Source organism: Ciconia boyciana, chromosome 1, assembly GCF_034638445.1.
Source record: "Ciconia boyciana chromosome 1, ASM3463844v1, whole genome shotgun sequence".
NCBI lineage: Eukaryota > Metazoa > Chordata > Aves > Ciconiiformes > Ciconiidae > Ciconia > Ciconia boyciana.
Window position 1 is genome coordinate 121,571,907 of NC_132934.1, and position 19,451 is coordinate 121,591,357.

General features: G+C 47.1%; 1 protein-coding gene across 2 annotated transcripts in view; it reads right to left on the minus strand.

Annotated features, from left to right (window-relative positions):
- Window positions 1–17,552, minus strand: part of C2CD2 (C2 calcium dependent domain containing 2) — a 43,442-nt gene extending 25,890 nt beyond the window's left edge. The window contains exons 1-4 of one of the 2 annotated variants that reach the window (XM_072846959.1): window positions 17,002–17,551; window positions 14,735–14,833; window positions 3,826–3,945; window positions 3,303–3,404 (exon numbers count right to left, since the gene is read on the minus strand). In XM_072846959.1, coding sequence (XP_072703060.1) covers window positions 3,303–3,404; window positions 3,826–3,945; window positions 14,735–14,833; window positions 17,002–17,283 — 603 coding nt within the window. In that variant the 5' untranslated portion in view covers window positions 17,284–17,551. Of the gene's footprint in view, window positions 1–3,302; window positions 3,405–3,825; window positions 3,946–14,734; window positions 14,834–17,001 lie in introns of both variants that reach the window. The other variant, XM_072846969.1, reaches the window with a different exon arrangement.
- Window positions 17,553–19,451: the final 1,899 nt, after the last annotated feature.

Sequence of the window (19,451 nt, forward strand, 5' to 3'; positions counted from 1 at the left end):
ATCTCTGAGGGATCAGAACAGACCACAGATTTGCTTACGCACATAGCTTCACACGATTAATTGTAAGGTGTATGAAGATGGTGAACCGCCCCTGCCCTCCCTGTGCTCCTGGGGAAGCCTGCTTCCTATGTCACGCTCCTCAGAAAGTCTCTTCTGCTCAGTTACCTACAGGGAGTGGATTTTTAAATTAAGCTATCACAGAAAGGGCAGTCTGGTACCCAACTGCTCTGAAGGTAGCACAGGAGAAATCTCAGTGAGGTTTCTTTTCTAAATAAAAGATTGAAGTAGGAGACAAAGATCTGACCTAAACAACAGAGGACTCATCTGTCTTTTCTCACCTGATACCACAACTGACAGACTTTACTATTACAGAACAAGCCTTTAAAAGAAAGGGAACTGATTTACAGATGCAGATACAGAATAGCTGGAGAATGCAATAATCACACAAAGAATTAAAAAGGTACCCTTCTGCATGCTGCTGTCTGACGGGAGTGTGCGTACAACCGGAGTGCCACGGCCAACAAACAAGGCCCTGCTGCAAAGACAAGGCACACTGATGACAAGGACACCCAATTTGTACCAGCAGGGAGATCAAGTGAGGGACTGAAGGCCTAATCCTGCTAGATTGCTTTGATAACTCTGTGGCTGTGCACCACCAGCGTTCAGCACTACCTGACTCATGCTGGTGCAGCCACGCAGCACAACGAAGCCGCGAGGCAGTAACAGCTCAAGCCTCCAACAACTGCATCTCCGCAAACGCGGCAGAGCACAGGCTTTGCTCTGCCACGCTGGACACCCTGCACCATGCTCCTCCATTACAGAGAGCTCTCGGCACGAGAGGCAATCTGTCATTTCAAAAGCCTTGATCCTTTCTTAGGTGTAGGAGAATGATCATGCAATGACTTCTGCACTCCTAAAGATATGCCTCCAGCTTGCACAACAGGTCAGACACATTTGGAGTTACAGCCCTTTCCCAATTACCCAAGTGTTACAGAAACATTTAGGGTGTTTCATAAAAATCCCAGGAATGCTGTGTACAGAAATCCTGTTTCACTGCTTTCTTACCTAACTGCCCTTTGATGACAGGTCGCTACAGTTCAAAACATACAACAGCATCAACCAGTCCCACAGAAACTCTGCTTTGTTCACACTGTGCTCCCTCAAACAACCGCCAAGGAAAGAGGCAGCAGCACATTTCTGCAACTTACAGATTTTTTACTTTAAAAAATATTAAGGTAAATTAGGCTGTCTAAAGCCTCAGTTTCGGCAATTTCATTACTCACGTTATTTACATGAGCAGATAAATCACGGTTAGTTTTCACTGGTTTGGAGGTAATTTCCCTCCTCTGCCCTTACCTAAACACTGTTCGATGAAGAACACTGTCAAACTGTAAAATCCCAGCTGCCTCTCGCTTTGCCATCAACCTAATCTGACATTTGTTATTTAACGGTAACAACAGCAACAATAGTCATTGGACTTCTACTCATAGGTATTTTCTGATGTTTTCATAGTTATTCGGAAAGCAGTTTGGTTGAAGAGCCTCCTGTCAGCCCAACTTCATATTTAGCCATCCTTATTTGGAAAGTAATGCTCCATCACGACACCCTCTACAAGGCAAGCCATAATGGCTTAACTGCCAACCAAAAAGGCTTAAGACAACACGTTCTACTTTGGGTTTGACATGGGCTAGGAGCATACAGACAGCTACTGTGGCCAGCCTGGGGCACACCAGCACATGAAGTCACAGTAGCACAACTGCATGCAAACCCAAGCCCTGCCAGTCAGCCAGGTTGCCAAACGCAACTCAGGTTCACCCAGCTATTATCAACAGAAAATAGGTTATTATATCCACCTTGTCTGACTGATGGCAAAACCACTGTGCAGGTAATCACAAGCTATTAAAGGCATTTATTTGTACATACAATATGGCTTCCAAAAGAGGAAAAAACAAGTCACAAAAGCTGACATTTAAGTTTAGGAGCTGCAGCAATTTCCGAGGTGTAGGTTGCTCACAGGTTTTAGCTCTTTGTTTATTGCCTCCCCTCTTCCCTAAGAGCTAATAGAAACTTCAAAGTGAAAATAAAGCCCTTAACTATTAAGAACTTAACAGGCTCATTTTAAAAATATGGGCAAAGCACAGCAAGGTACGACTCCTTTGCAACACTGGACTCAGGCATCTCTCAAAAAGCAGGTTGTGAAGTCCAGTGAAGTCCAGTGACTGTACCAGAGTCACCGGCATTTGCCAGTAAGTACTTAATGACTGTTCAATATGTGGATAATCAGCATGCCACCCCAACTCATGAAGGTCATTTACACTGCTACGCATGCACAGTAAAATCTACATTAAAACACACTTCAAAAGACTTGTCAGTCTTTAGTTATGAGTTTCACATTTTTGTGTACAAAACCTGTGGTAATAAATTATTATGATTCTAGGTCACTCAGTACAGGTCTTTAGAAGCAGCTCTACTATACAATAAATGTATTTTTTAACGAGGCCTTCAGTCAGAAAACCAACTTCACAAAACACAAGCAAGTGTTCACCCACTGTTCTAAGAAAGGCTTAAGTCACGATGTTTATGCCAAAAAAAATATAATTGTGAAGAGTCAAAGGCAGAACAGAGTCTCAGTCATGAAGAAACTCTTTCAGGGGATGTCCCAGTAAAAAACCCCCAATGAATCAGTGTTTATATACTAAGATAAGGTGCAATTCCAAAAGCATCAAGATATTTCTAGATCACCCATTGTTTCCTTAAATAATTGTATTTTTTCAGAGCTGTTTCTGAACTATTGTTGCCAGATTTCACAATTGATTGAAGTTAAGGAAGGGGCAACTTTGTAATTACTTTGATGGGAATATAATTACAATTGGGTGTTTTTGTTATTTTAGAATTGCTCTGAGAGAAGGTATTTAGGACATTTTTCACACCTTTGAATTTGGATGAAAAACGTTTGTCAAGTCATTTGTCTGTCAAATACAGACCTGATTTATCTTTAATGCTTCAGTAATCTTGAGAAATGCTCCTAGATTTCAGAGATGTAGGGTTTTGACAGATGAGCCATGGCAGATGTCACTGAAACAGTTCAAGATGGCACTGCCGACAGGTAACTGCTCCATGCTTCTACTGAAGGCAGCCAGCAGAAAGGAACAGGCATTTTTGCTTCAGCTCTTCCAGCCTCACCTGATACCTTATCTCTAGACACTTCTACTGCTAACCTAAAACATTACACTGGGTTTTTCACCGAAGGGATGGAGACTCATCTTCTCTACCATTACAACAAATAAAACTTACTGACTGACCTCCTGCACTGTTGGCTGGATTTCAAAGTTGGTTTCATTGGCGTTAATGAGGAACCACTCAACTTTGACATCTTCTCCTTTGTCTTTCACATAGAGCTGAAGCTGTGGATAGGAAAGCAGTTATTGGAGAGTGTTCTGGTGTCCTGTAAAGAAATTGTAGGTCAAGCTCCACACTAAGGCTCGCCAAAGGAAGAATGATACCAGTTTCTGAGTAAGTAAATTCAAAGTGACCGTCTAAGAAGGCAAAAGTTACTTAAGCCTTGAGAGTGCATGTCAGTCAAAAAAGGATATTGTTCTATACATCTGAGTAGTCTACCCAACATGTTATTTATCCAGAGTGTCCTAAAGAGGCAGGTTAATTTATGAATTTATCACTTGCCCCAGAGGGAAACTGTAATATTATTACACGTTTTACTGGAGTTAACATGAGTTTGTATGCATTTTGCAAACAGGAGGTTCAGTTCAGCTGCGGGATGAGATGTAACAAAAGGAAGAAAAGAGAGAACAATACTTAACACTTTACCTGCAAGTGAACTGGAGACAATTTCATGCTGTATGACTGACCTTCTGCAGCTGTGGGTGAAGTATGTGAGACAGTGACAACAAATTTAACGGAATCTCCCACAACATTACAAGAAACCACCTAAAGAAATGAAAGGGGATGGGGGGGAGACAAAGGAAGGGAAAAACAAATTAGTCTTCAGAAGAAGGTTTGGTGAAGGCAAGAAAGGAACTAAGGAAAGGAAGAACCTTAAGCTACCACAATTATGCTAAATTCTGTAGGTGGGAGATTTCTAAGCAATTTCATTAACATCCCTACCTCCTTCTGTACATTCACTTCCAAAAACCGTAGTTCAAGTGTTTGCTTCTGGACACAGAATTTAATACCTGGAAATTCTGGTATTTTCCAAAATTTCTTTTGCATTGTTATCCAATACAAAAGTCATTCCTCACCTGACAAAGATTCCTTTGCATTTCACATCTATTAAAAGCTCAAAGATCACAATTTTGCATAAGGGAGGGGACGAAGTTTGTTCTTCATCCTCTTCTGCTCCAAACTAAGTAGCCTACCATAGGACAGCTAGTTTTACCAAACAATATTTGGTTTAGTGGTATCCTACAAATGCGAAACTTTGGCATAACCCTGCTGCTGCAGAAGAGGATTTTGTCTGAGTAATTCCAGTTCCCAGTGGGGTCGGAAGGGGCAGGAGCCTTTAAAAGTTTATTCAAGTCTTTGACCAAAACAAGAAAGGCCCTGAAATTTGGTGACAAAGCTAAATGTCTAGGAAAAGTTTGTATGCCACTTGACTGCAATAGACTTCGTTGAGTACACTCCCTCACTTCTATAAGCAGTAATATAACTTGTTATCACATTGAGTTTACAAACACTGAATGGTTTTTCCTCCTTCTCCTCTGCAAACCGACTGAGGTGCTGGAGCTGCCGTGCAAAATTCCCATAGTGTGCAGAAAGTGCCTGGCAGCACAGGAAAACCCCAGGTACAAAAGTCAGAAATCACTGCTTACGTCAGAGAAACTCACTTTGCAAACAGCTCTGCTGGTTAAAGACAGCTGTTTGTCACTGTCCCTCTGTGGTTACTGTCCCCACAGCTCCACTGTTTGAAAGGATAGCTGAGCCCTCCTTAGATTGACTCAGGCAAAGTTAACCAGATTAATGCAATGTGCAGACAAATAATTCGCTGCAAGATTTGTTTGACGGAAACTCTGCATGTCTGCTATTAAATTATGTTTGCGCACTTATTGCTTCACTTATAGGCAATGGATTGAAGCTGAAGGCTTTAAAATGAATCTTGTACCTTCTGGAAGATCCTTATCAGTCTCTCCTTAAATATACTTCATCTCCCTGGGCTCTATAGCATACATTTTAAGAAGCACCAGAGCACTATCAAGGGCTTCAGAGCACATCCATTAAGATAGAGACTTAATTACAAGGGGAGGGGGGGGGGGGGTTGATGTGACAAATAAAAATCCCGACCACACCCACAAGCAACAAGATTTGCCTTTTCAGGTTTGTCTTCTGCAAATTATAGTTTAGAAGTGGACAAATCAGTTTTCCTCACCTCTCCCCTTCCCGAAAGCCTATATTCCTTCAGAAGTGATTTCTGACCTTTAATCCTATACAACACGAACACCCGCTATTATAATATAAAGGATTTTTAAGCATTTTTAATAGCTAACAAGACCAAAGAGCCTAACTGCTTATTTTACTTGTCGTTGAGTAGAAACGGAGAATCAATCCTTTCATTCACGAGGATGGATTGGCACGGTGGCTCTTTAAAGACTTCAAAAAGAAAAAGGTTCTTCCCTCTTTTTTGAGGGCAGAGGAGGGCAAAGGACAGGTCTGATTCAAAAGCTGCTGACACTTGCATGTCCTAAATGCAGTAACTTATCATCCATGCACATTTCATCCACACATGCATAGGAAGTTCAGTGCATTCAGAGCAAGTTGGACTTGCTGCACATGTGATGCAGAGCCATTCGCCTGGAATTTCTGGATGTCTAAGAGCCAAGGTTGCCAGGTACGCGGTTGATTACTGCTTAAAAAAAGAAGTGCGGCAGGAGAGTCGGTAGATGAGTTCATGTGCCACTTTTTTCTTAACCATGTTTACTTCTAAGGAAAGGATGGAAACAGACACTGCAGGTGGTGGAACTTTCACTCTTCTTTCTACACCTTGTCAAGAGATGCTAAATCTATTTTTTTCATATTTGTACCTTTAGTTTAGGAGCCCAAACCAGTAGGGTTTGGGCTTTTAGTCTCCTTCATTAATTTATTTTCTGCCAAAGACATCTACCAAGCCCTACTCCCCTTCTCCCCTCACTTTTAATAAAATAACTGTGGTCTTCAGGTACAGAGGTCTGTTAATTTTTAATCCAATTAGAAAAAGGAGTGGTTCCACATTTGTCAACGGAAAATAATACGTCTTTATATCAGGTGAATCCCTTAGTTCTGGGAGCAGGATGCATTATGGAGTCAGAATACTGAGAGAAGTAGAATTCTGGGCTAGAATTTGAAGAGAAAGCGATTCTGTTTTCATCTAAGATGCTGCCACAAGTGTTGAGAAGTTGATTAAAGAGACGGTAACTGCCACTTCCCTTTTTAAGTTACATTCCTTTAGAAGTGTAGCAGATGATTTTGATAGACCAGAGCAGAAATATGTAGGTCATTTTCCCCAGAACAGTCACACGAAGAAAAATACTGAAACTTCCTGTGCTACACTCCTCTTCCTCCATGCCCCCTTCCAACTTGCTTCCTCAAATTTATTTTCTCTGCACAGACGAAGAGCAGGAGAAGGGAGGGTCAGGCAAAGCACCCCTTTCTGGTCGACAGGGGAGAGAAAGAGGAAGGATAGATATTCACAAGAAAACAGTAGCACCTGGACTACTGGGAAGGGAGTTGCTCTTCATTTATCTTCCTCATCTCTCTCTCCCATCCCTCCTTACCAGGGACATCCCCAGTCATCAACACGTTGTGGTTCAGAGTCTAGAAAACCTGTCATTTTTATAACAAACTGCTCTTTAAAAATTAAGCCCTTGCACCACCGCACAGCAGCTGTGGCCAGCTAATTCTGGACTCCCAGAGGGGTCACACCCCAGCTCTCTTTTGTTATCTCACATCTGGACAAGCAAGACCTCCTAAACAAGAAGAAATAGGGTGAGGTGAAGTAGCAGCACGAAGAAACCAGGACTCTTCTACCAGCAAGACCAAGGTATTTTCTCCCTCCAGCACCTCCATAGCTCTAGCCTCCCCTGGCACAAACACCCCATCACCAGCCAAGATCTCTCTGTGCACTTTGGGGATCTCCCATGGAAGGGGTTCCCAGCCCTTCCTCAGGTGCCTTCACCAGAAAGGCTGCGCCCCTGCTCCTTCTCAGCCCTCTGCCATCCCTCCCCACACTCAGCTGACTCCTGGCACTTCATCACCGCCATGCCAGGGTTATTCTTGCTATGTGCTCAACACCCTCCAGCCTTGCCCCTCGCCTGCCTCCATCCCTGACCACACTAGCCCACGATGTGGGTGAGCTGCCGTGGCAAAACTCCCCGAACAGCTGGGCTTTGTTCCCTGCCTGCCCAACACTGGCACCCAGCCCCAATGAGCTGCAGGTGCTGTGACACACCTTGCTTATACATATCTAATATTGTTGGTACAATTATCCTAAAAAAACCTCTCTTTCAGATAAACAACTGCAGGAACGAAGGAGACTGAACAAGCACTACAGTTGGAGTTAGACAAGTATTTTTCTGAGAAACTCAAGCATCCAAACTTGTGTACCCACAACTATTAAAGCCCTTCCCCCTGCTTTACCCTCCCCCTCTATATCTTGACTTTTTCCCTTTGCGGTTCCTCTGGACAGAGCTGCAAAATTTCAGTTTCTTTCCTTCCTGAAGCAGCAGCAGAAGATGCTTCATCTCAAGGAGAACCAGAGTGCCTCTGCTCCTCACATGTGGTGTCCTCTTGCCTTGAGAGGTTTCAGTTTTGGCACTGGCACCACAGTGATTTGTGCATTACACATGGCCTCTTCATTAGTCCTCTGGGACAGTCGTTCTCCCTCCCCTCTCCACATGCGGCAGTAGGTCCCCTCCCATGGCCGAGTGGAGGGTGAAGGGCCATGACTTCAGGGGGGAGTTCTGACAGCCCTGCTGGGGAAGGTCTTCTTTGCCTTCCCCAGGCCCCGACCGCATCATGAGCGCATGTAAAACTCTCAGCATTACAGGCCTTGATACTGCTTTTTTTCTGGAAGGAAATCAGTTTTACTGCACTTGGTATTTATTTCCAGAAAGAGCAGGTTACTCAAGGTTACTCAGTAGTATGTAAGTAATATAAGCCTTTAACAGTTTGCACAAGAAAATGAGTATATACCATGAGGCAGTCACACAGTGAAAGCTGCCTTGATCTCAACTGTAGGGACCAGTATGCCATTAGATTCAGGACTCCCACAATTTCCCATGTTTGTTTTGGAGTCCTACTCTGAGAAGCAGAAGGCTCTTTTTTTGGCATGGAAAACTTATCTTATCAATGGCCACACAGCAGTTTGTGTGCTCAGCTTAAAACCTCACCATAAGAAAATTTTCCAGTCAGAAACTTCTGCCTTTTGATAGTTGTAACACTCAGCTGTTCAGAAGAAGAATTACATGATCTTCCTTGGTTACCAGAGTCTATGCATTAACTTCTTGAGGGGGTTTCTGTAGCTTCTTCACCATTTCCTCTTTACCCAAGCAGTTTACCCAGTGACACAGACTAACTGAAGGAGAGAAGACAAATGCAACATCTAACCCAGGCACAGCTAAGGGTGGATTTTCAGAAGCTGATATAAAAGCAAATTTGCCTGCAAATATAATGAGACAACCCCGGAACAGTTCTCCAAAACAATGGTAAACACCAGGGTGAAGGCAGGGTGAGTGATGGAATGTGTGCAGGAGAGAGAGAGTTACCATGTTAGCAACAGAAACAAAGCAGATACTGATAAAACATGAATTTATCCACTCCTTTGAGACCGACAGACATACAGATTCAAAGAATTGGAAAAAAGGGGAGGGGGGATAAAACAAACAAGCAGGCAGTACAAGGAGACAGGACAGGAAGAATTTTCAATCCACCTGTTAAGTGAATATCAAATGGTGCAAGGACAGGAAGCAGTACTTATATTTAAGAAGGGAGAAAATAAATACATACCAGAAATAGACTTGCTAGTTTGGCCTCACTAACACACAAATCTTTACAAACCATTTGAGAGACAGCATAGCTGAAGACATGGAGACCAACAGAAGACAATAAAACACAGGAGAGGTTTGCCTGTTTGTGCTACAGTAGCTTGGAAAGAGACTCAGTTGCGGAGACACAGGCACATCATGCCATTGGGGTGCTAAGGCATCCCTGACCCCCGTGCCGAGCTGGCAGACGTGGCACAAACCTACAGGAGGCCCGCACACATCTGAAGTAGCAGCTGGAAGACAGGCAGGTGACCTGACAGTGCCAAAACCAGTATTATCTCCACTGAAGCAGACAAATCCCCACCTTGATGTCTTCCTTCGACAAGACATGCAGTTCTTAAGTAGGTTAGATCCATTATGTTGTCTTGTCTATTTTAGTAGGGTCACCCCCCTGGTAATTAAGCTTGTACTCCATCATTCCCATATTAAGGTGAATGGGGATGTGTCTGAAAGGGGGAAGACAGTACTGCGAGCAGGGAAGTATGTACTGCGAGCAGTACTGCATAGTTAACGTCCAAAATTCCTCAAGAGAAATCTGAAAGAAAGCGTGATGGTGAGGAAAGCAAGCTGGGAATCAGCAATATAAAGGAAGATCAGGACATCACACAGAAAAGCTGAAAAACCTTGAAGACTAGAAGGGAAATGCAATTCAAAATACAGAGCGTGTGTGTATGAGAATTAACAAGCATTACTGCTACAAAGGGCAACTTATCACTGGGGGAACACCAAAGGAAGAGAGAACTGAATGCATCAAGTCAGTCACAGCATGAAGCAGCCACGGGAGACAGAGATCAGAAGCCTAAAATGCATCAAGAAAGTACTTTCAGAGACACAAAGAAGCAGGAATCTCCTTGCATGGTGAGACCTCACCTGTAGTGCTGTGTGTCACTTCAGCCATCAAGTTCAAGAAAATGGATTTAACTGGAGATGCTGCAGAGAATGAGTGCACAGGAGTGACTTACGAGGCAGGACAACATCGTGAAAGGAGACTTAAGTAACAACTTATTTAGCCAAGGTAAATAAAGGCTGGAAGGAAATATAATTCCTTCACGACGTATTTACTGACAGCAAGCACCATGGAAGAAAAGTAAATACATTAAGGATAAAGGATTATACTAATACAGAAACTAAAAAAAAAAAAAAAGAAAACAACCCAACAGGCAAAAAAGCTGCATGGGCCATGATTCCACTCAGGCTTGTAAAAAAACCCCAATCATTAAAGCAGCAAAGCTCCAGGACAGCTTTTCAAGCAGAACAGGGAGTTAAAAGACAATAGGAACTGCACATGATGGTCAGGGCAGTTCACCCCACCAAAAATAATCAGAAATAAACACATGTACGTAACTAGGAATGAGTCCCAGTTAGAACTGTAGCAGCGACGATGAGAAACCAGTCTTCCCTGGAGCAGAAAACAGCCTTTGGTACACAATGGCTCTACCTGCTTCAAAGCAAGTGGAACTGGAAGCCCCGACGCCCCAGCGCAGCACAAATGCAGGCTGCCAGCTCGCAGCAGGGTGGCTGCAAATGAAGGGATACCAAGATGAAGCTACGACAGCTGTGTTGGAGAATAAGACCTTTTTGGGCATGCTGCACAGCTCATGGGAAAACAGGACCTCTCACAAGCCTGCAAAACAGCCCTCCTTTCTCTCCACCATTTGCCCCGGCAAGATACATCACACAAAAATTAACATGAAGCTTTCATATTTGCTGTTGCCTGTTGTGATCCAAGACAGTCATTCCTTGTATAGCAACTTATTATCACTCATTAAAGCAATGGCACTCTGAGGGCATTTTATTTCTATTTAAGCATGAAGCAGGAAAAGAAGGGAGACTTCTGTTGTAGTCTGCTCCATCTAAATCCTCTATGCCAAGTCCCCATCAAGAGAATCATCTTTTTTGTTGCCTTTTTTGTTGTTGTGAAGTTCAAAGCCTCTGGATATAGACTGCAGTAATGGAAAGGCTGGCAGAACTAGCTAAGAAAATTGCTGATGTTTACTTTATTAAAACAAAACAACCAACACCACACAATGAAACCAGGCCACTTCATTCTATATATTTAGGCTCTGGCCCAAAATTGGAGTGAAGGCAACATATAAATAGAGGTGTTGCCAAGAAGCAGTGTGGTGTAACCTTCAGCTACAGAGCAGCTCTGTCCCTATCACAATGGCTTTGGCCAAGCTCACAACCAGCAGCTTCCCCAACCGTGTCTGCAGCAGTGCACTGCGGAGCATACACCAGTTTTACAACTTTCAGCTTCTTCAAGGCAAGGACAGTATGTATATACCTATGGAACACACATGTCAGCATGTGTCCTGGTCATAAACAGAGCTGTCAGCAGTAATATTTGCACCTCAAATACTGTGTTCGGTTTTGGGCCCCTCACTACAAGAAAGACACTGAGGTGCTGGAGCGTGTCCAAAGAAGGGCAATGGAGCTGGTGAAGGGTCTAGAGCACAAATCCTATGAGGAGTGGCTGAGGGAACTGGGGTTGTTTAGCCTGGAGAAAAGGAGGCTGAGGGGAGACCTTATCGCTCTCTACAACTGCCTGAAAGGAGGTTGTAGGGAGGTGGGTGTCAGTCTCTTTCCCCAAGTAGCAAGTGACAGGACAGGAGGAAATGGCCTCAAGTTGTGCCAGGGGAGGTTTAGATTGGGTATTAGGAAAAATTTCTTCACTGAAAGAGTTATCAAGCATTGGAACAGGCTGCCCAGGGAAGCGGTTGAGTCACCATCCGTGGAGGTATTTAAAAGACACATAGATGTGGTGCTTAGGGACATGGTTTAGTGGTGGACTTGGCAGTGCTAGGTTAACAGTTGGACTTCATGATATTAAAGGTTTTTCCCAACCTAAATGATTCTATGATTCTATATAATAATTACAGTCTGGCTGGCAATCCTGTATTGTTTCGAAGCAAGACTGCATGCGAGCCTTCCCAGGCAGGAGGCTTGCTTCCAGTACTAGGCAGGCTCATCACCTGGCTATGCTCCGTGGCCCAGCATTCAAGAGGACAGAGGACCACCCACCACAAAAGACATACCACAGGGCTCTATCAGCATACAGCTGCGTTAAGGTATTACACATCCCATGTTTCCTGCTATTTTGATCTCTCACCCTCAATCCTCCACTTCCTTTGATGACCACAACCTCTCTGATGCAAGGTCAAATACCTATTTAAAACGACATGCAATAAATCAAGCCCTGGCTGCTGAACCAAGGCACCTATACGCTCTTGCCATACAGACCACAAGTAAAGCAGCATCTTGAACCAGTTGCAGGAAAACAGTCTTGTGCCAGCTGATGCCTCAGGCAAGTGCAGAGCTCTGCGGGATGCTACAACATTGATACACATGCAGCATATGGTCACAAACTACATTCAGAGCCAATCACACCAGTAGTGAGTTACAAACACATATCAGCAGTTTGGGTTTGGACAAGCTGCAGAGAGAGATTTCAACTGCATATGCAAAGACTGAGTTTGAAGAGCGGGGGAGGGGGGGAGAAAACACCACCAAAAAACCCCTCCCTTTGGACCCTTGGTATTACCCGAGGAATATGTAAGAGAGGCAATTACCATACAAGAGAACTCCTGAGGTGTTTAGAGAAAGGTATGCATTTAAGGAAAGAGGGAAAGTAGCTACCAGAGTGCCACTCTAAGGTTATTATACACTGAAATCCAAATAAATATTCAGGTTGTACCTTAACTGAAGGAGTAAGAATAATTCAGAAAAATTTTTCCAGCAGCTGTGCACAAGCTTATGGAAATGGATTTTGGGACAGTTCAGAACAACCCAGTTTACGTAAGCAAACCTGTTTTAATCCAATACATTTTAAAATGTGCTTATATTGGTTTAAGCTGCTGTGAAACCACATTATATTGCTGGCTGCAGTATAACAGCTCAATTAACACACTGAAATGGCTCAACCCAAGGTCAGACAAGGACCAGAGACTGCACATGGGAGGGTGCCGGATTGCAAAGCCACAGGTAGAGGAGAGCAAGAGAATAGCCCTACAGCAGCCAACAGTTCCCCAGGCCTAGGCTGCCGCGGAGCCAGCATTCTGCTGCCCAAGCCTAACCACAGCAGGTTAAGGTGCCCACGGGGCACCATGGGCGCTAACTTATCTCGCTGCCACAGCAGTCGGAATCTACAGTTAAACAACACAGAAGTTAGCTGAGGACTGCAGCAGAGATGTTCCCAGTAGTACAACATGACTTCAAGGAAATCTAGGACTGCAGTGTTGTGCCTTGGTTCTGGCATGCAGGCAAGACAAAAGCAGGTTTTAGCCTTGAAACGCTGCTCTCATCATGGTCCAGCCATGGGCACAGCACTCTGAGCACAGAGCTGGCCCCACGCAACCCCTGCTGAACTTTGATACTGGCCAAGGGCAGCCAGCAGACCCAAACTTTCTGGCCATCTCCCATGCAAACACATTTGAAGCACTGCCTGCCTTCCAGCAACGTTTTAGACGCTGCACTGCAAGACACCTGGTTTTTGTGCTGTTAGTCACTAGCTTTTATTTGTAGCAGATCTCCCTCAGTTGCTGGCTTCACACATTATACAGCACACCACTTTTAGACCTAGCAGTCCCCTCTACCTTACAATTTCCCATTGTGGTGTCTTCCAGTGGCACAGAGTAACACTAGTGCCAACTCTACAGCCCTACCAACTACAGTCTCTCTAGTCCCACTGCTGGCACAGGGATCCCTGGTAGGGGAAAAGAAAAAAAGAAAAAAGGAAAGGAAAAAAAAAGAGAGAACAAGTGCACAAACAACTTTACATGTTGGCAATCCCCAGCTGCCACCAATCAGCATGTGTGTATAAGTTGTGTATCAGGCACATAAGCAATGCATAGTTTTCAAAGGACTCATAGTAGAGCTGCTTAACATCTAAATCAGACAAGCAAACCAAAATAACAAAGAGAAAAAAGAAGAAAAGCATTAGGCTAATTTGATGCAGGTGCATAAAGCTGAGCACCAGTTCAGATGTGACTACTAGTTACAGTTATTAGGATGAAAGTGCAGAAGCTATCATTGCTAATAAGCATACATACATTTTTACCCTGTTCTAAGAGCCACATTCTGCCTTATTTTAATTTTATATGCACTAAGCACAGGGAAAACCACTTCCCAGTATGTGGGATGGGGGTGGAAGAGGAAGAAAGAGACCACTCGCTCCTCACTGAACACAGGATTCAGTAGAGTCATGACTTCACCCTCAGGACTTTGCAGTTGTTCCACTGATCCTGACCTGGCTCCAGCTTATGAAGCAAACCTGTCATCAGCCACACAAACAGCAAGAGGCAGACAAAGATGTTTTCCTGCCCCAGAGGAGAAGTGTCCCTTTCCTTCTTCATGAATTCCCCACCCCATGCTTCATCAATAGGATGGGGAACCATTGTACCGACAGTGGGGGTGGGTGGAGAGGGCTGCTGTATGAGTTCACTGAAGGCACACCTATAAACTTGGCATAACCCTGGTTATTGTTCATCTGGTAGAAGCCCTGGAGCACATTCTGCTCATGACTTGCAAAAGAAGTGAGTCAATGCGAAGAGTTTGCACAGGTTCATTAGAAAGGCAACCTCTTATCAGCCTCAACAAACCTAGGTCAAGAGTACGGAAGTATTGACAAATAAAACTTCCACTGATGCTAATAAGAAAAGTTAACATTTCCTGTCCAAAAGCACACTGGAACAAAACCCGAAGTTTACCTTCTCTTGAGCTGACTTTACAATACTAACAACTTGTTTAACTGCTAGCTCAAGTGGTTCCTGTGGGTCGTCTTCCTCAAACGTAAGCAACTGTGAATCCTAAGAAAAAAGAAAAAAATAAACATTGTTAGTTGACGAACCCATCACTTGAAAACAAGTGATAAAAATGCACTGCCGGTGAAGTTCCTGGAAGAACCGGAGACAGAATTGCAAATGTATGTCAAAACTTGTATGCATTAATTGCACGACACCTCACTACATAATACAGGGTAGAGCCTGAAAACCTATACTTAGGACATAGCTATGGGCCTAATCATAGCTCATCTTTCTCTGTAGCAGAATATCAAGGTACACAGCACAGTGCAGAGCGAAGCCCATGAGCAGCGATAGAATTCAGTGAAACTGCTTTTCTTGAGTAAGGATTAATCAGTGCTGTAGTTTTAAAAGGCGTTTTTGGTTTGGCCTAATAATACGGCTGCACTAGGCTGTGCCGAAACTAAGAAAACCCAAATATCATCTTGCAGAGGTGAGGAAAGAAGCCTTCCCCTCCCCAATCCTTCCTCGTGTGTGACAGCAGGCAGTGATGACAGCTACTCAGTCTTCATACAGACAGCGTACACCTGTTTTGGCAGTGAGGTCATACTTTCAGAGACATCAGCACTAGCATTCTCCACCTGCTACTCACACTGAGCGGACAGTGCCGCTTCCCTCGTCACCCGAGGTTGTTTCGCACGCAGGAATTTCATTAGCAGTATGCCGCTGACATTGTTTTGGGAGGCTGACAGTGGGAGCCACGCCATGGTGCAGTGCCAGGCAGTGAACTCATGGCAAGAGATGGTTCCAGCTGCTCTCCCAGGGAAGGAGGGTGCGTGTGCCCCTGTCAAAGTGGCTTTGGTCTCTGGCCGGGGACTGGAAGCCGCTGCTTGTTTCTAGTTACTTTCAGTTCCTAGCACCTGTACCCAAGCTGTCTGGGCTCTGCTCTTCCACAAGCACGAGGCAAACCTTCGTTTCTTAGCACAACCCATGCTTTTCTGAACCACACCGTGCAATTTAAGAAGGCAGACAAAGTATTTTCTTTCCACTGCCCTAACTTACGGTGATGTCTGGAAAGTGTTAAACTGCTTTCCTTATCTTTCACACACACACATTGCCCTGCTTTTCCTTCTCCCCCAGCCTGCCCCCTGACATGTAAGAAGAAAGCATGCTGCGGCCGCCAGGAAATGAACCTCCTAGACCTAGGGAGAGGGCTGCGCACGAATTTGGAGACCTGGGTACATGCCGCTTCCTAGATAGTTTAGCCTCAGCATTTTCCACTGACACAGCAAGGGTTCAGTCCTCAGGACCAGGGAATTGGGTTGCCACGGCCCCACCTAACCTTCCTGCCTCTTAGACCCAGCCATACCATTACAAACCACCGATGGGATGCCATGCTGCGTCCTTTGCAAGAAGGGTAGGATAGGATGGGACAGGATGCCACGTTTTGGGCATTTATCTGACCTGGGTTAAAAACAAACTAATGAAAAACAGAGAAGCCCACCATCCCATGGCGGTCTGGAGAAAGCGAGCCCTCAGCATTACACTGACAGGCACACGGGTTCAGCACGACCTAAGACAACACGAAGGAAGCCCAGCTCTGGGAGTTATTTGCCGAAGGACCAGCCGCAGGCCCCGTGGCGGTGCTCAGGGCAGGAAGTTTCCATCGTTTCCTCTTCCCTGCACCCGAACAATGTTATCGGCGGCACAAGCCCCTGCCAGGGGCTGCGGGGGTCACGGCTTTCCTCCCCGTCCTTCCCGGCTCCCATGTCTGCGCCCACACTGCACCTCTGGCCGGCTCCTTCCTGCAAATTCCTGCCAAGTGGCAACCAAATATATGCATATACAGACGTACATATACACACACACATATATATACGCATACATATATGCATACACACATATGCACATGGAGGGGCAGTAACACACCGGCAGGCGCTGTCAGCACCCTGCTGACGGCACCCCCAAGTATCTCTGGAGCAAGTCCCAGTGACCCTACAGCCGCTCCTCGCCCCGGGCGGGGACAGCCCCCGCCGGCACAGGAGCACACGCCGCCCTCGCCCTCCCCGGCACGGCCCGGCGGGACGCCCCACGGCCGGGAGGCCCACGGCCCCAGCCCGGCGGGCGCGGGGGAGCTGCCGGCGGCACCGCCCGGACCCCCCCGGCCGGGCCCTGCGGCGGGGCGGCCCCCGTTTCCCCGCCCGCCGCCCCTCACCTGCGACCCCGGCACTCACCGCCCGCGCCGCCGCCTCGGCGCTGAGCGCCGCCACCCAGGCCCGCCGCCACTGCCGCCGCCAGCTGCTCAGCGACAGCGCCCAGGCCAGCACCGAGCCGCCCTCCTCCAGCAGCTCGTCCCGCCGCGGCGGCGGCAGCGGCGGAGGCGGCGGCCGGCCCCGCCGCAGGGCCAGCAGCGCATACTGCACCAGGTAGACGGCCAGGGTGGCCAGCGCCGCCACGAAGAGAGCGACCAGCGCGCACCAGCGCAGCTCGGCCAACCCGCCCGCCAGCCACGCCATGGCTGACCATAATGGGAGCCGCGCTACCGGCCCCCACCAAGGCGCGCACGGCGGCGGCGGCGGCGGGACCAGGCAGCGGCAGCCCGCGAAGGGCCCGAACCGCGAGTGTCGGCACGGCGTCCAGCGGGCTGCCCAGGGACGCGCCGCGCCGCGCCGCACCGCCCGCCCACGGCGCAGTCACCGCCCGGCCCGCCCCTGCCGGCGGGGCGGCGAGGGGAGGCCCGGCCCCGGCCTCAACCGCGGCCCCAGCCCCGGCCTCTGCCCAGCGCCGCCGGCGGGGGCGGCGGCGGGGCGGCCCACGAGCGCGGCGGGGGGCTGGCGCGCTGCCGGCGGGGCCGGGCCGCGCATCGCCCGGCGGCGGGGGGCGCTCGGCCCGCGGCTGCCCCGGCGTCCCGCAGCGGAGCGGGTGAGGGGGCGCCTGGTGCCCCGGGCGGCAAGGGGGGGCGGCTGCAGCGGGAGGGAGCGAGGCTCGGGGTGGGTGTCTGGGGCGCAGGCTGCGGCCGGGACAGCTGCTGCCGGGCGGGTTCGTGTGCGCCCTGAGCCGGCGCTTCTCGGAGAAACCATTTGCCGTGCCGGGCGGTGCCGTGGGCAGAATGGGCGGAGAAGAGCGCTTCCGAGGATGGACAACAAGGGGGGAGTTTCGGTAGAGACAGTGCGGCAGGAGAGGCATTCAGAGGCCCGGGAAAGACACAGGTGCCAAGCTAATAATTCTCGTTGTTTTTCATGTAACGAAAGGTTTCCCCTTACATCAGTGTTATTTAGTGATGTCATTCGCACGCTAAGAAACAGCTGCAAGTGAAAAATCAAGTGAACAGGCCCTCTCATCTTTGCACACAAGAGATAAAGGTGTTAATGCCTGCTTGCGGGCCGAGCAGGAGTCAGTTACAGAACAGGCCTGACTTTCTCCCCCAAAAAGAAAGATCGTATAACTTTTGTGTTCCAGAGGCTGAACCTAGTTTGTGTCAGAATTACGAAGTCCAGTGGATAAAATTGCTGTGCTGCCCCTCAGTAGCAAATGGGCGTTTTGTGAAGGCACCCCTTCACACAACAGGGTAACACTTGCAGGTCTGTCATCGGCCTTCCCACTCACCACTTCACAGCGCTGTGGGCACAACTTAAGGAGATTACAAGGCATTTTATTTTTCCCTCTGCTTCCTATCAAAGGGCGAACGCAAGCATCCCTTTTCTTCCTGGTGCCGCAGCATCTCCTCTGCCGAGGATGTGAAACTCACCGGTAGGAGAAAACAACATTTCTGTGTTTCATTGTGATCTGCGGCCTGGAGCGTAAATTCAGAACTAAGTACTTTCTGCAAACCACGGCGAATGACTGTTGTTATCAGTAGGAGGTTTGCGACAAAGGGGAGGAAATTGTCTTTTCATAGTAAATAAAAGTTTCATAATTATTTATTTCTGTCACATTCATTTTTATTAAGTTCGTGTTTTGTTTTCAGACTGCCACCTTATCAGCTCATCACTATTTGTGTCCTCGTTTTTCTTCTGCTTTTCTTTGGCTGCTCTGTTTCTTTCATAGTGACTTTCTTTACCCGTGGCAGCTCCCAGCCAGTGAACCTCACTTCTATTTTTTGCCCAATCCATGCACTGAAACAACCCGCGATTAAGTCATTGAGGTTGGTAGTGAAATGTCATTGTAAGCTCTTGCTCCACTCGGGTTTAGGCTATTGCCACTGTAGCCTTAAAGGGCAGAAACATCTTTTCCTTGCTGGAAACTGAAATTCCAGACCATCAGAGTGCGTGCCATGGATCACGGAGGGGAATTACTGTGGGTCCTGCAGTGCCTGGCTCTGGCGTGCCTCCCAAGGGAGCCGTGCAGATGGGAGGTGCTGAGGCACAGAAGCCATGCGGGCTCGCAGACCAGGCAGCAAATGCTTGTTTGCTGGACATTTTCAAGCAAATTCACAGCTAGAAGCAGAGGTAAAAAGAAAAGGGAAGTGAGTGCATTACAGAATCACTGAATGGTTGAGGTTGGAAGGCACCTCTGGAGGTCATTGGGTCCAACCCCTCTACTCAAGCAGGGCCACCCAGAGCTGGTTGCCCAGGACCATGTCCAGATAGATGGCTTTTGAATATCTCCAAGGACTCCAACAACTTCTCGGGGCAACCTGTTCCAGTGCTTGGTCACCCTCACAGTGAAAAAGGGTTTTTCCTTA